Source organism: Bos indicus, chromosome 10 (genome assembly GCF_029378745.1).
Source record: "Bos indicus isolate NIAB-ARS_2022 breed Sahiwal x Tharparkar chromosome 10, NIAB-ARS_B.indTharparkar_mat_pri_1.0, whole genome shotgun sequence".
Classification (NCBI taxonomy): Eukaryota; Metazoa; Chordata; class Mammalia; order Artiodactyla; family Bovidae; genus Bos; species Bos indicus.
Genome location: NC_091769.1, coordinates 78,668,534 through 78,683,627, shown reverse-complemented (window position 1 = coordinate 78,683,627; position 15,094 = coordinate 78,668,534). Strand labels below are relative to the sequence as shown.

The 15,094-nt window shown below is 37.0% G+C and overlaps 1 protein-coding gene across 10 annotated transcripts in view; it reads right to left on the bottom strand.

The window, feature by feature from the left end:
* Positions 1 to 15,094, bottom strand: part of GPHN (gephyrin) — a 538,037-nt gene that overhangs the window by 224,666 nt on the left and 298,277 nt on the right. For all 10 annotated transcript variants that reach the window (XM_019969080.2, XM_070796736.1, XM_070796738.1 and 7 more), the window contains 2 exons: positions 7,223 to 7,289; positions 568 to 840 (listed from right to left, as the gene is read on the bottom strand). In XM_019969080.2, the coding sequence (XP_019824639.2) occupies positions 568 to 840; positions 7,223 to 7,289 (340 nt within the window). The remainder of the gene's footprint in view (positions 1 to 567; positions 841 to 7,222; positions 7,290 to 15,094) is intronic.

Genomic DNA, 15,094 nt, shown 5'->3' with positions numbered 1-15,094 from the left:
CTTTAACAATATTTATTGCTTTATTAAATTAAAAATACAAATACCTTACATCCATTTCTTCTCCATATGACTGGTGTAAATTGTGTCCAACAGTTAAATAAATGGTAGTTAATTGATGAAAAGTCTTGTCTTTTAAAAAAAATATATTAATCTTTCTCAACTAATTCCTTGAACCATCTTAGGTCTTTTACCCTCTTTTGATGCTCCTTTAAGAATCTGTGAATATTTGATGTTCTGAATACATAAACATTATATATTTAATATGGTCACAAAACTGACATCTTCACAGAGTTCTTAAATGTCACATTGTTTATCATGGGAGCTACTACTTCAATAGGTAACAGCAGAATTTTTAATGCCTCAGAACTCAAAACAAAACTTAAATGTTTCAAGAACTCAACATAATAGAGGGAATACAGCTTAGAGTGTCATGAATATTCCAGTTCTTTTTAAAGGATGCCACAAAATTGTATTTAAGTTATGGAAGAATGGGATGGAAAGAGAGATGAAATCAATACATTTACCTATGGGTCCTTTAGATCTCTGGGTCTCTCTCAACAGGCTTACCTTGGCCGCAATGGCTGCTGCAGTTATATGTGATGAAGAACTATCTTCTGTTGAAGCAACACCACTATCTTTCTTCTCTTCTTCCTCTTCCTCACATTGAACCCCTTTGTCTTCTGTCTGTTTATGGGGGCTAGTTGTGGGAGGAGGGGAAAGAGGTGGTGGCGGGGAAGGTAAATCTTCAAGTTCATCATGAACTTCCTTTACTTTTACAATGGCATCACGTAAAAGGTCAATGGCATGAGGTAGGGCTGGTAGTATGAACTGAAAGCATTCCTGTATGCAAGAGGAAGGAAAAAAACGAAGATGAAGTATTTTTATAGGCATGTAAAATGGGAGCAATCAAATTTATTTGTGATTTTGGATTTACTTGTGATTTTCTCTCCATCTGTCTTAAGAATGAATCATATTTAATGCATTGTCTTTGCAATGTGAAATATGAAGTAAACTGGTAAATATTACAGTACTCTCCATAAGCTGAAGAACTCCACTATATAAACACACAGCAATTTTTTTTTTTTTTTAAAGTAAAACTTCTATACAACTTTGGGATTTAAAGATACATTATGAGAGAGCAGGTAATAGTTTTCACCTTTCTGGTAAAAGAAGGATACTAGAACTAACAAACTGACTGAATATTCAACTATTTTATTCAGAGAACTTAGGTTCTGATTACAATTGTAAAGTACAGATAGACAAAATTGTGCAATATGTAAAAGTAGATATAAGTTTGTGCAGCATAAAAGTCAAAACAGTCTCTCTCTCTTTTTTTTTTTTTTGAAGGGGGTGAAGGAAAGTACAGCATTTATTGTAGGGTGCTAATAAGTAAGGACAACAGGCAGCTAATGCCCAAAATATGTCCATTATCACCTATAATGTATCACCAAAAGAAAACAGGTGAGAACTTTAAAATCAGAAAGTAAGGCCAGATATATCTGGGGAGTATATTTGAGCAGAAGTCTTTCTCTTTCACATGTGAAGCAACTTACCTTAAAATTTAATATGTAAAGAAACATCGGTTACTGGAATACCTGGAAGGTAGCTACCTTTTACCCTCCTGGAAAAAACTGTATAATAAGGAATTTAACTCTAATCAAAGAGAAGTCTGGCCTTTATTCTCTGCTTTTAGGAGGTGATCTCTAGTTCCTTATTATATCATGCCTGATAAGAGTGTCTCTGCCTGGGGGCTTTAGCCACTGGACAGTCTAACAACATGGTTTATTATGAGGGCTTTGGGAAACATGGTATCAGTTTTACCTCTGGAAAGAACTGGGAATGGTTGACTAAAGGTCAACCACATGGGCAATAAGTGATCAAGTTCCAATAAAAACTCTGAACACCAAAGGTAAAAGCCAGTTAGCATAGGAAAAGGAGAGTGTGCACAGTTAGCAATGCTCTACGTGTGTTGTCTTATACTGGGCTTCCCCAGTGGCTCAGCAGTAAAGAATCCGCCTGCAATGCAGGAGAAACAGGTTTGATCCTAGGGTCGGAAAGATCTCCTGGAGAAGGAAATGACAACCCATTCCAGTATTCTTGACTGGGAAATTCCAGGGATAGAGGAGCCTGGTGGGCTACAGTCAATGGGGTCACAAAGAGTTGGACATGACTTAAAGACTAAACAGCAACAACAACTATCTTATGTTAACAGGAGGTGATGCTATCTATGACTCCATTAAAGAGAATGACCACAAGTTCCCTGACTGTTACCTCACTTAGACTTAGCCATATATACTCATTCCCTTGGCTGATTTCATCTTGTATTCTTTCCCTGTGATGTAACATACTCATGAGTATGACAGCTTTCAGTGAGTTCTGTGAGTCCTTTTAGTGAATTATTAAAAGTGAGGGTGATTTTAGAAATCCTCTCAATTGCAATTGATGACAGAAGTGAGGTTAGTCTTGTGGAGTGCTCCACAAGAAGTTAGCTGGCTAACTTTTGCAGCTGGTAAAAACTCCTTACAGTTGGTATTAAGAAGTGAGATTTGACAGAAACAGCCTGACTCACTGAAACTTGCGACCCAGGAAGAGGAAGGAAGAGAATGTGCGGGATAACGAATCTTTAGAGTCTCAAAGAATACAGGGTCACCCAAAGAATGGCATTGCAGCTGTACTGCAATTAGTTACTGGAAACAAAATTAGCAGTTAAATTTGGAAATGAAAGATCTAACTCCTAAGGAGTCACATCAACACACAAACAATAAATGGTATCTGTACTAGCTAAAACAAAAGTAATGGAGAATGTTGGGGTAGATCCTGAGGCTGGGTCAAGCTTGGCTTCTGGATGGTCTGACATGTAGCTGCTAGCCTCAGAAAAATTCCACGTAGCCGTGGAAAAATTCACGTTGAAGTAATAAATAGTAAATAAAGTTGGACTGATTCATAAGAAAATGGGGAAAGAGAAACAAGAGATTCAAGGGACTTGTCCTAGCAGGGTGGAAACACTTATATGGTTATTAAGATGTGTATGAATGAAGTGAATATTAATGGGGGCAAAACAGATGTCTTAAAGAAGCACTGTTGTGTTGAGTGGACAGATGGGAGATCTGCTGATCTCCTAACATTAAGAGATCCTAAGCAAATTTCTTTTTACACTAGTTTGGTGGAATTTAGAAAGATAGAAGGCAAAGAAACCTTACCTTGAATCACCTTAAGTGATGGCCCCATAATATAATCAATATGAGGTATGACAAAAGGGTCTGGATTCCTTGGCCCAAGCCAGGCCTTAGAATTCCAAGGCCACGTGCACACAAATGGCTAAACTCATTAGGAGACAGATAAGAGACTTTTCTGGGATTCCTTGACATGGGGGCTCCATGTAGTGTGATTCTAAAACCTGTTGAAATCCTAATGGGAGGTGGGAGGAGTGTAGTTAGAATGGGACGCTATGGGAATGCAGCAGTTGATGGGATTAAGGTAAACATTTAGGTAAGAATTACAATGTTTATGTGAACTTTATGAACTTTATGTGAATGGTGAATTTCTACCTGAATGTATTATGAGGATGTATGTTGTCTGGAGAATTTATCCCCTATCTCACACTGTAAAACAGGAGGCACGTAAATCCAGTCTTCTACTTGGACATGCTAAATGGGACCACACAGATTATTAATTTGCTGTACAAAAGCCTTGTGTGGCATGTAGACGAGGGCTTATAGCAAAAACCTGTGAGTGCCACTCAACAACTGCTGGAATTTTGGACCAAAAAATTTCCATTTGAGAGACAATTACTACTTGTTATTGGACTTTAACTGAGACCGTCCTTATGACTAAAGGACACACAATAACTCTGAAACCTGAAATATCTATAATGTCTTGGTAATTTCAGAGAAAAGCTCTAATGAGGAAGGAAGGCAATGCCCAGGAGAGTTCCATAATAAAATGGAAATGTTGCATATAGAATCATGCTACCAGGAGAATGCAAGGAGGTACTCACGAGCAGGCAGCCTCTTTTCACCTAGGGCTGACTTCGGAATCACCTGAGGAGCTGCTGGATCCTATGGCCACTTGGGCCATTTGGGCGGTGCCCTATAAACAGCTTTCTATTGATCAACAAAGAGCTGCTTGGTTTATGGATGGCAATTCCAAGGTGAAGGGACAGCATCCTGTTTGGAAGGCCGCCACTCTGATTGAAGAAGGTAAAAACAAATCAGCTCCATGGGCTGAACTGCTTGTTTGCCCCTATGTTTGGGTTTTTACTGACTCATGGGAAGTGTTCAAATGGCCTAGTCATATGGTCAGGCAGATGGGCAATGGAAAACTGGTCTATTAAAGGGATACCTGTATGGGGTATGGCTCTATGGAAATCACTCTGGGAATGTAATGGGTATATTAAAGTAGACTGTTAATGCCCATCAGAAGAACTCCCTTTCAGAATTGGAAGTTGACTGGTACTGGAGAGCAGATATCCTGGTATACTTTCTTGACACGGCCACCTGGGCCCATGAGATGAGTGGACACTAGGGGCCTATAGAAGGCAGAAACGGGCTGCATCTAGATATATTCCTCTTACACTATGAGGCACAAATGCCAATAAGAACTGTTTTGTCTGCTCTAAGGAGAGACAGACGGCAGAGGGCTATGCAGCGAATTCCCCAAGGGAAAAGTCCTACGTATACCTGGCAAGCTGGGCTGATGTTGTTAGTCCAACTAACTACAAATGGGTACAAGGCTACAAATGAGGTCTACTAGGTATAGACACTTACTCTGGATGAGCCTTGTTTATTCCAGAGTAGATACACATGCTCAACGGACTATAAAAGGACCAGAACAGAAGATATTGTGTCAGTGCCCATGGAGGCACACATCTTTAGACCAAGGAACACACTTTCCTCTTCAGAGCAATAATATGATAGAAAACTGAAACTTAAACACTTGTTGTCTAAAATGGGAGGAGATAAATGCATGAGCTTTTATTAGTGTATGATCATACTCAACGTTAGGGAGGTTAAGTGAGTGTTCTCTCCAGACAGATTCGTCTGCTTTTCTACTAAGAGGGGATGGAAAAGGATGTTTGTACAACTACACTATTCTCTTTACAATTGTTCTTTTTCTTTTTTTCCCACATCACCTGAACACTATTCTTTTCTATGTGATGCAGTGGTCTGAGGACCAGGGCTGTAACTGTGGGTGCCAGAGGCAGGGATGATTCTTAGGCTGAAACCGTAACTACACTTTTAAACTTTTATGTCAGAATTCCTAAGGGTTTGATGGTACAAACTATGTCTTACTCCATCTGGCCAAATTGGGCTTAAGAGTAAATGCAATTATATTGCCTGGGGTTTCAGACTCCCCACTAACTCTGTACTATGTAACCTTATCTTTAATAAATGGAATGGATTGAGAGGGAAGTACTTGTTGACCTAGTATTACTGATGGCCATCTGGACCAGCCCAGTGGCCAAATCAAGTGTCTCATTCAAGATGTTCAAAGGAAATGCTTGAATATAAATGGAGAGAAGGAGAAATGGTAGTTGAAGGTAAAGGAATGAGTTTAAAGGGGTTATGCAGCAGGGAAATCCAGTATTACTTTGGTGCCTCAAAAGCAGCTTAAAACAAGAGATGAAATTGTTTCTTGGCTCAGCTGTAGCAGATGCTAGAAAGGGAAAAGGCATAGATTGCTTTTGGAACCTGACAAGTCTGTAAACCTGAGGAGCATCGCTCTGGGATACATCTTGATCATATGATATGATGACGACTAGGTTAACTGTTACTGTGTGTATAGGACTTCAGTAATGTTTCAGTATCTTTTGACTCTTATTTTTCAGGTTATATTTACTACTATACTACGATATAATACAAGCATTGTTAGTAAGATTAAACTGCTGATATTGATGGCCACATGTACTAAGAATTTGAGTTAAAGCCTTCTCAATGGGTAATGACTGGCCTGAGCAAGAGAGCTAATTTCTATGGTAAACAGTTCTGTGCGAAATGTATCATAGGGTACAATAACAGAAGATCAGGTGGAAAATTAGTACATGAGTACAAAAATATGAAAATTTGTATAATGGCTTTAGAGGATGAATTACTCGTTTCTCTGATTTTAATCCTATCTCTCTCTGGCTCCTCCAAATCTTAGGTATATTCACACTACTACTGTTGTTGTGTCTATAATATAAATGCTATAGTAAATATAGATGCTCAGCCAGACAAATATTATTGTTTAGTTGTAAGAAAGCCTTGGCCAGAGGCCAGGGAGTAGTTTGTATAAAGAAAATTTAACTTTACCCAAAGAGAATCTGGCCTATGCCCTTAGTTACTGCGAAATGAAAGGAGTGCCTTTTTTCTGTCTGGAAACTTTTGCTACCAGGCAGTCTAACAGTGTGATTTATTATGGAGACTTTGGGAAGTGTGATATTTGGCTCTGGTAAGTGTTGGAGACTACAAGTATTAGCCCAGGCTCTGGGAAATGCAAGAGACTAAAGGTCAGCCATACGGGCAATATATGATGTACCTCAATAAAAACTACGGATGTTAAGGACTTAGAGCTTCCTTGATAAGCAATAAACCTTGTGTCGTTACATACTGATGCCCAGAGAGTAATGTGTTCATGACTCCACAGGGAGAAGATATTAGAAGCTCTTCTTCATTTGGTATTTCTTTATTCTGTCTTATGCACCTCTTTCCCCAGTTGATTTTAATCTGTATCCTTTCCATATAATAAACCATAACTATGAGTATACCAGAGAAGGCAATGGCAACCCACTCCAGTACTCTTGCCTGGAAAATCCCATGGATGGAGGAGCCTGGTAGGCTGCAGTCCATGGGGTCGCTAGGAGTCCAACATGACTGAGCGACTTCACTTTCACTTTTCACTTTCATGCATTGGAGAAGGAAATGGCAACCCACTCCAGTGTTCTTGCCTGGAGAATCCCAGGGACGGGGGTGCCTGATGGGCTGCCGTCTATGGGGTTGCACAGAGTCGGACACAACTGAAGCAACTTAGCAGCAGCAGCAGCAGCATGAGTATACCACCTTTCAATGAGTTCTCTGAATCTATCGAGTGAATTATTGAAACAGAGGGTGGTTTTGGGAATGCACTGAACTGCAACTGGTGTCAGAAGTGAGGTCTTGTGGAGGACTCCAACTTCTTGTATGGCTAACTCTCACAGCTGGCCAAAATTTCTCAAACAAACCATATAAATATGAAGACTGCTTACCTGAGATCCTTTCTTGCTACCTGGCAAGTTAATTATGAGAGTTTTCCCTCTGATTCCACATACAGGCCTGGAAGGAAAAAGAAACTGGATGAATACTAACTTAGCATGATGGTTGGTTTAAATACTTTCAACAACAAAGACCAATCATTGTTTTTATATGTGAACAACTTTTTTAGGAGTAAAACTGTTACAGCTAAATATTTACCAAGTATTATACAAATTGGGCACTCTCTCTGGCTGAGGTTTTTATAACAATGGTTAGTGTGGTGGATTAGAAAAATGCACTGAACATGATATCAGAATAAATTAGCCACTTTAAAGAAATAATGGCCATATTATCTTCTTTCTCTAACTTCAGCTTTTTCATATCTCTTACAGTTCTAAGAATTCAATGAGATAGCATACTAAAAATGACTAATATAGTAATGTCTATGTTCAAAGTCTAACACATAAGGCACTCTGGCATTGAGTGAGATGTTTAAACTCTTGCTTCTCAGGAAGTCTATAAGTTTTAAAGTAAGAATAGACTTTTAGACTCAGTGGGAGAAGAAGAGGGTGGGATGATTTGAGAGAATAGCACCGAAACATATACATTACCATACGTAAAATAGATAACCAGTGGAAGTTTGATGTATAACATAGGGCACCCAAAGCTGGTGCTCTGTGTCAACCTGGAGGGATAAGGTCGGGAGGGAGGTAGCAGAGGAGTTCAGGATGGAGAGGACACATATATACCTACGGCCGATTCATACTGATATATGTCAAAAACTATCACAATATTGTAAAGTAATTATCCTTCAATTAAAATCAGTAAATAAATTAAAAAAAAAAAGTGAGACAGGTCTCTCATAGATCAATAGTACTGGGGAGAATTTAGAGACCACAACTATTAACTGATAAATTGATAAACAAGTCAATTTAAAGTATAAAGGTCTTTCAGAGTTCACTGTAAATTTTCAGGTCACTTTAAAAGCAAGTGGTTAGATAATAAACATAAGCAGTTGAGAAGTATGAAAGCTGGAATAAAGAGTTGAAGGCCTAGATTTCAAATGAAAGTTCGAATCATGCTCTTCCAATAACTGGCTATGTGACTCTGATCTGGTAACATATAATTTCCATTATTTGAAAACAAAAAGACTAGATTCAATTAGTCTATTTCTAAAATTTTATAACTCAGATTCTAAGTCACATAAGAATATTTTTCTACAACTTTTAATTGAGTTTCTTATTTAACTTTTTGAAATAACCTAAAATTGTCTTGTGTTTTATTGTTTTTTCTTATCATACAAAGTGCTCATAGCTATTTAAAACTGTCCATACAGCTCTCCTTTTAATTGAGATATAACTGACAAATAACATTATGTTAATTTTAGGTGTACAACATGATGATTTGATATAAATATATATTATGGAATGATTAGTACAATAAATTTAGCTAATATCTGTCACCACACATTGTACAATTTTTCTCTTGTGACGAGAAATTTTATAATCTACTCTCAGAAAGTTTCAGCCAAACAATATTATTAACTATAATCAACATGCTGTATATTACACCCCCAGAATTTATAAGTAGAAGTTTGTGCCTTTTGACTCCTTTCACGCATTTAACCCACTCACCAACCCCTGCCTCTGGCAACCACCAATCTGTTTCTCTGTATCTGGTGGTTTAGTCGCTAAGTCGTGTCCAACTCTTGTGACCCCACTGACTGTAGCCTGCCAGGCTCCTTTGTCCATGGGATTCTCCAGGCAAGAATACTGGAGTGGACTGCCATTTCCTTCTCCAGGGGATCTTTCCAATCCAGGGATAGAACTGCAGTCTCGTGCATCGCAGGCAGATTCTTTACCGACTGAGCTACGACGGAAGCCCAATCAACTCTCTGTATCTATGAGTTGATTATTATTAGAATACATATACAAGTGAAATCATACAGTCTTTGTTTTTGACTGATCTATTTCACTTGGCACAATAGACTCAAGGTCCATTCATATTGTTACAAGTAGCAAGATTTCATTTTTTTTTATGACTGACTAATGTCCTATAGCATATATATACCTCATTTTCTTTCTCTATTCATCCATCAATGGACACTTAGGTTGCTTCCAGGTCCTGGCAATAATGCTGCAGTAAAGGTGGAAATGTAGATATTTTTTCGAGATAGTGATTCTACTTCCTTTGGATAAATATCCAAAAAGTGAATTGCTGGATCAAATGATAGTTCTATTTTTAATGTCTTTAGGAACTTCCATACTGTTTTTCCACAGTGGCTGCACATAATTACACTGCCACCAACAGTATATGAGGGTTCCCTTTTTTGCATATCCTCTCAAACACTTGTTATATTCTAATGGGTGTGAAGTGGTATCTCTTTGTGGTTTTGAGTTGCACTTCCCTAACTAGTGTGATGTGGAAAATTTTCTGATGTGCCTGTTGGCTATTTGTATACCTGCTTTGGAAGAGTGTCTATTCAGAACCTCTGCCCATTTTTAATTTTTTAAAAAAATTGTTGTTCTTTATAAATTTTGAGTATCAACCACTTATAGACACATGATGTGCAAGTACCTTCTGCTGTTTGGTAGGCTGTATTTTCATTTTGCTGATGGCTTCTTTTGCTGTGCAGAGCTTTTTAGTTTGATGTAGTCCCATGTGGTTAATTTCAGTTTTGCTTCCTTTGCTTAAGAATACATATCCAGAAAGATATTGCTAAAACTAATGTCAAAAGCATACTGCCCATGATTTTTTTCTGGAGTTTTACGGTTTCAAGTCTTACATTCAAGTCTTTAATCCATTTTTATTAATTTCTGTGTACAATGTAAGACAGGGTCTAGTTTCATTCTTTTGCATGTGCTATCTGGTTTTCCCAGTACTCCTTTCTCCATTTTATGTGCTTTGCTCCTTGGTTGCAAATTAATTGTCTATATATCTATGGGTTTACTTCTGAGCTCTCAAATTCTGGGCTCTTCTTCCAATATTATGCTGTTTTGATTGTTACAGATTTGTAGTATAATTTGAAATGAGGGAGTGTAATATCTTCAGTTTGATCATTTTTCTCAAGATTGCTTTGGCTATCCAAGGGTCTTCTGCTATTTTTTACAAATTATAGGATTTTTTTGGTTCTATTTCTATGAAAAATATCATTGTATTTTGATGGGGATTCCACTGAATCTACAGGTTGCTTTAGGTAATACGTACATTTTAACAATGCTAATTCTTGCAACTCATGAACATGGACTATCTTTCCATTTGTTTGTGTCTTATTCAGTTTCTTTCAACATGTCTTGTAGTTTTCACTTCCTTGGATTAAAATCTTCCTAGGTATTTTATTCTTTGTTGCAATTGTAAAATGAATTGTTTTCTTAATTTCTCATTATGCTAGTTCATTCTTAGTGTAGAGAAATGCAACAGATTTTTATATGTTTATTTTTATCCTACAAGTTTATTTCATTCATTTATTATTACTGAAACATCCAGGTTCAATGCATGATACAGGACGCCTGGGACTGGTGCACTGGGATGACCCAGAGGGATGGTACAGGGAGAGAGGTGGGAGGGGGGGTTCAGGATGGGGAACATGTGTACACCCGTGGCGGATTCATGTTGACGTATGGCAAAACCAATACAATATTGTAAAGTAATTAGCCTCTAATAAAAATAAAGTTATAATAAAAAATAAAAATATTATTTTTAATAGCTTTTCTATGGAATCTTTAGGGTTTTCTATATATAAAATCATGTCATCCACAAATACTGACAATTTCACTTCTTCCTTTCCAATCTGGACTTTTATTTCTTTTTCTTACTTAATTGCTCTAGCTAGAATTTCACCACCATGTTGAGTAAGAGTGGCAAGAATGGGTATCCTTGTCTTGGTCTCAATCTGAGAAGAAAATCTTTCAGTTTTTCACTACTGAGTATGTTAGCTGTGGGTCTATCATATACAGCCTTTATCATACTGATGTATGCTCCTTCCAGCTCATTGTATTTTACTTTAATGATAAATAGGTGATGACTCTTGTCAAATCCTTTTTTCTTGCATCTATTGATAAAATGATCATGATTTTTATCCTTCATTTTTGTTAAAGTGTTGTATTTATGTTGATTGATTTGTGTATATTAAACTATCTTTATATCCCTGGAGTAAATCCTATTTGACCGTGGTGTATGATCCTTTTAACATATTGTTATATTCATTTGCTAATGTTTTGTCTAGATGTTTTGCATCTAAGTTCATTAGACATACTGGCCTGTAATTTTCTTTTTGTTGTCCTTGTCTGATTTTGGTATTAGAGTAATGTTGGCTCATAAAAAGAGTTATGAAGTGCTCCCTTTTCTTCTAGTGTTGGGAAGAGTTTGAGAAGAACTGGTACTAGTTCTTTAAATGTTTGATAGGGACTTCCTTGGCCGTCCAGTGGTTAAGACTTCGCCTTCCAATGCAGGGGGCGAGGGTTCAATCCCTGGCAGGGAGTTAAGATTCTACATGCCTCGGGGCCCCCCAAAAAATAAAAACTAAAACATAAATGTTTGATAGAATTCACCAATTAAGTTGTTTTGTACTGGATGCTGTTTCTTAGGAGGTTTTTGATTACTGTTTCCATCTCCCTACTAGTGAGTGATCTATTCATTTGCATGGATTCAGTCCTGAAAAAATGTATGATTCTAAGAATCGATCCATTTCTTATAAGTTGCCTAATTTTTTGATCTATAACTGTTCAGTCTTCTCTTACAATCCTTTATATTTCTGTGCTATTATTTGCAATTTCTCCTTATTTCTGGTTTTATAAGCCAGTCTAGCTAAAGGTTTGCCAATTTCGTTTTATCTTCCAAGAACTATTTCTTAGTTTCATTAACTTTTTCTATCGCCTAAAATTTTTAGTCTCTGCTGCATTTATTTCTGCTCTGATTTTTATTTTCTCCCTTATATTGATGTTAGACTTTCTCCCCCGACCCCACCCAGTTCCTTTAGGTATAAGGTTTGACTTTTGATTTGAGATATTTCTTATTTCTTGAAGGAGGGCTTATTGCTAAAAACCTCCTTCTAAGTATGGCTTTTGCTATATCCCATAGATGTTTATATGTTGTATTTTCATTTTTATTTGTGGTCAGATATTTTTTGATTTCTGCTTTTGATATTTTCATCGACTCACAGCTGTTCAGTAGCATGTTGTTTAGTCTCCATGTATTTGTGATTTTTCCAGTTTTCTTCTTGTATCAATAGTTGATCATGGCATAGTGGTGAAAAATATGCCTCATATGATTTCAATATTTAAATTTATTGAGACTTGCTTTGTGTTTCAACATATGGTATATTCTTTTTTTTTTTTAATTTTATTTTATTTTTAAACTTTACATAATTGTATTAGTTTTGCCAAATATCAAAATGAATCCACCACAGGTATACATGTGTTCCCCATCCTGAACCCTCCTCCCTCCTCCCTCCCCATACCATCCCTCTGGGTCGTCCCAGTGCACTAGCCCCAAGCATCCAGTATCGTGCATTGAACCTGGACTGGCATCTCGTTTCATACATGATATTTTACATGTTTTAATGCCATTCTCCCAAATCTTCCTACCCTCTCCCTCTCCCACAGAGTCCATAAGACTGTTCTACAGTCCATGTGCCTTAAAGATGAATATCAATTTTCATTTATTCCTTTATGATTTGGGTGACTTATTTCTTTTTCTTGTCTAATTGCTCTGGCTGGGACTTCCATGACTATGTTGGATACAAGTGGTAATGGTGCCTGTCTGTGTTTTGTCCCTGATCTTAGAGGAAAAGTTTTCAGTTTTTCACCATTGAGTATGTTACCTGTGGTCTTGTCATGCTGACTGATTTGTGGATGATAGCAATTTCTCCATATCTTCAGGATTGTCCAGTTTATTGTGTTTAATTGTACATAGTAGTCTCATGATTCTTTGTATTTGTGTAGTATCAATTAAAACATCTCCTCTTTCATTTAAAATTTTATTTATTTAAATTCTCTTTTTCTTAATGAGTCTAGCTAAAGGTTTATCCATCTTGTTTATCTTTTCAAAGATAAACCCAAGCTTCCTTTTAAGAGGGAAGCTCAGAGTGCTCAATCCCTACTTTAAGAAAGTAGAAAGAGCTTAAAGAAACAACCACTTCAAAGAATTTAAAAAAAAAATCAAAACTACAATGAGATATCACCTTAATAGTGGTCAGAATGGCCATCATCAAAAAATCTACAAACAATAAATGCTGGAGAGGGTGTGGAGAAAAGTGAGTCCTCCTGCACTGGTGGGAATGTAAGTTGATACAGCCTCTATGAAAGACAACATGGAGATTCCTTAAAAAACTAGGCATAAAACTACCATATGACCCAACAATCCCACTACTGGGCATATACCCTGAGGAAATCATAACTGAAAAAGACACATGTATCCCAATGTTCACTGCAGCATTATTTACAATAGCTCGGACATGGAAGCAACCTACATGTACATCGACAGATGAATGGATAAAGAAGCTGTGGTACATATGTACAATGGAATATTACTCAGCCATCAGAAGGAATGCATTTGAATCAGTTCTAATAGGGTGGATGAACCCAGAGCCTATTAAATAGAGTGAAGTAAGAAAGAGAAAAATAAATACCATATGGTAAGGCATATATATGGAATACAGAAAGATGGTACTGATGAATCTATCTGCAGGGCAGCAATGGAGATGCAGACATAGAGAACAGACTTGTGGACATGGTGTGGGGTAGGGGGAGAAGAGGGTGGAACGAATGGATAGAGTACTATGGAAACATATACACTACTATACGTAAAACAGATAGCCGGTGGGAATTTGCTGTACTACTAAGGGAACTCAAGCTGGGGCTCTGTGACAACCTAGAGGGATAGGATGAGGTGGGTGGAGGTTCAAGAGCGAGGGTACATACCTATACTTATGGCTGATTCATGTTGATGTATGGCAGAAACTAACAAACTATAGTAAAGCAATTATCCCTCAATTAAAAAAAAAAAAGAACTAAGCCTGTAGTGGAAAGAAGGTGATAACAAAGACCAGAGTGCAAAAGAAAAATGAAATGGAGACTTAGAAGATAATAAAAAAAACCAGCAAAATGAAGACCTGGTTCTTTCCATTGGTTGTTTAGTAGCATGTTGTTGAATCTCTATATATTTGTGAATTTCCGATTTTCTTCTTATAATTGATTTTAGTTTCACACTATTGTGCTCAGCAAAGATGCTTGATAGGATTTTAATCTTAAATTTCAAGATTTGTATTGTGGCTTAAGACATGATTTATTCTGGAGAATGTTCTATGTGCACTTAAGAAGAATGTGTATTCTGTTGATCTAGAGGGTCATTTAAGTCTAATGTTTCTTTACTGATTTTCTGTCTGGATGATCTCTCCAGCGATCAAAGTGGAGTACTGAAATCTCCAATTATTCTTTTGCTGTCTGTGTCTCCCTTAAGGTCTGTTAATACTGCTTTATATACTTTATATATATAGGTTCTCCTAAGTTAGGTGCCTAAATATTTACAAATGTTATTTCCTCTTGTTGGATTGACCCCTTTATTACTATACAGTGATCTGTCTCCTACTATAGTCTTTTGCTTGAAGTTTATTTTGCCTGATACAATTATAGCTATCTCATCTTTCTTTTGTTTTTCACTTGCATGGAATATCTTTTTCCATCCTTTATTTTCAGTATCCTTATGTGAGAAGTTGGTCAGGCAGCATACAGTGAGGTGTTTTTTGTTTTTTGTTTTTCAATTAATTCAGCTATTTTATGTTTTGATTGGAGAATTTATTTACATTTAAAGTAACTATTGATAAGTATGGACTTACTGCCATTTTTAAAATTGTTTTCTTGCTGTTTCATAATTCCACTGTTACCTTC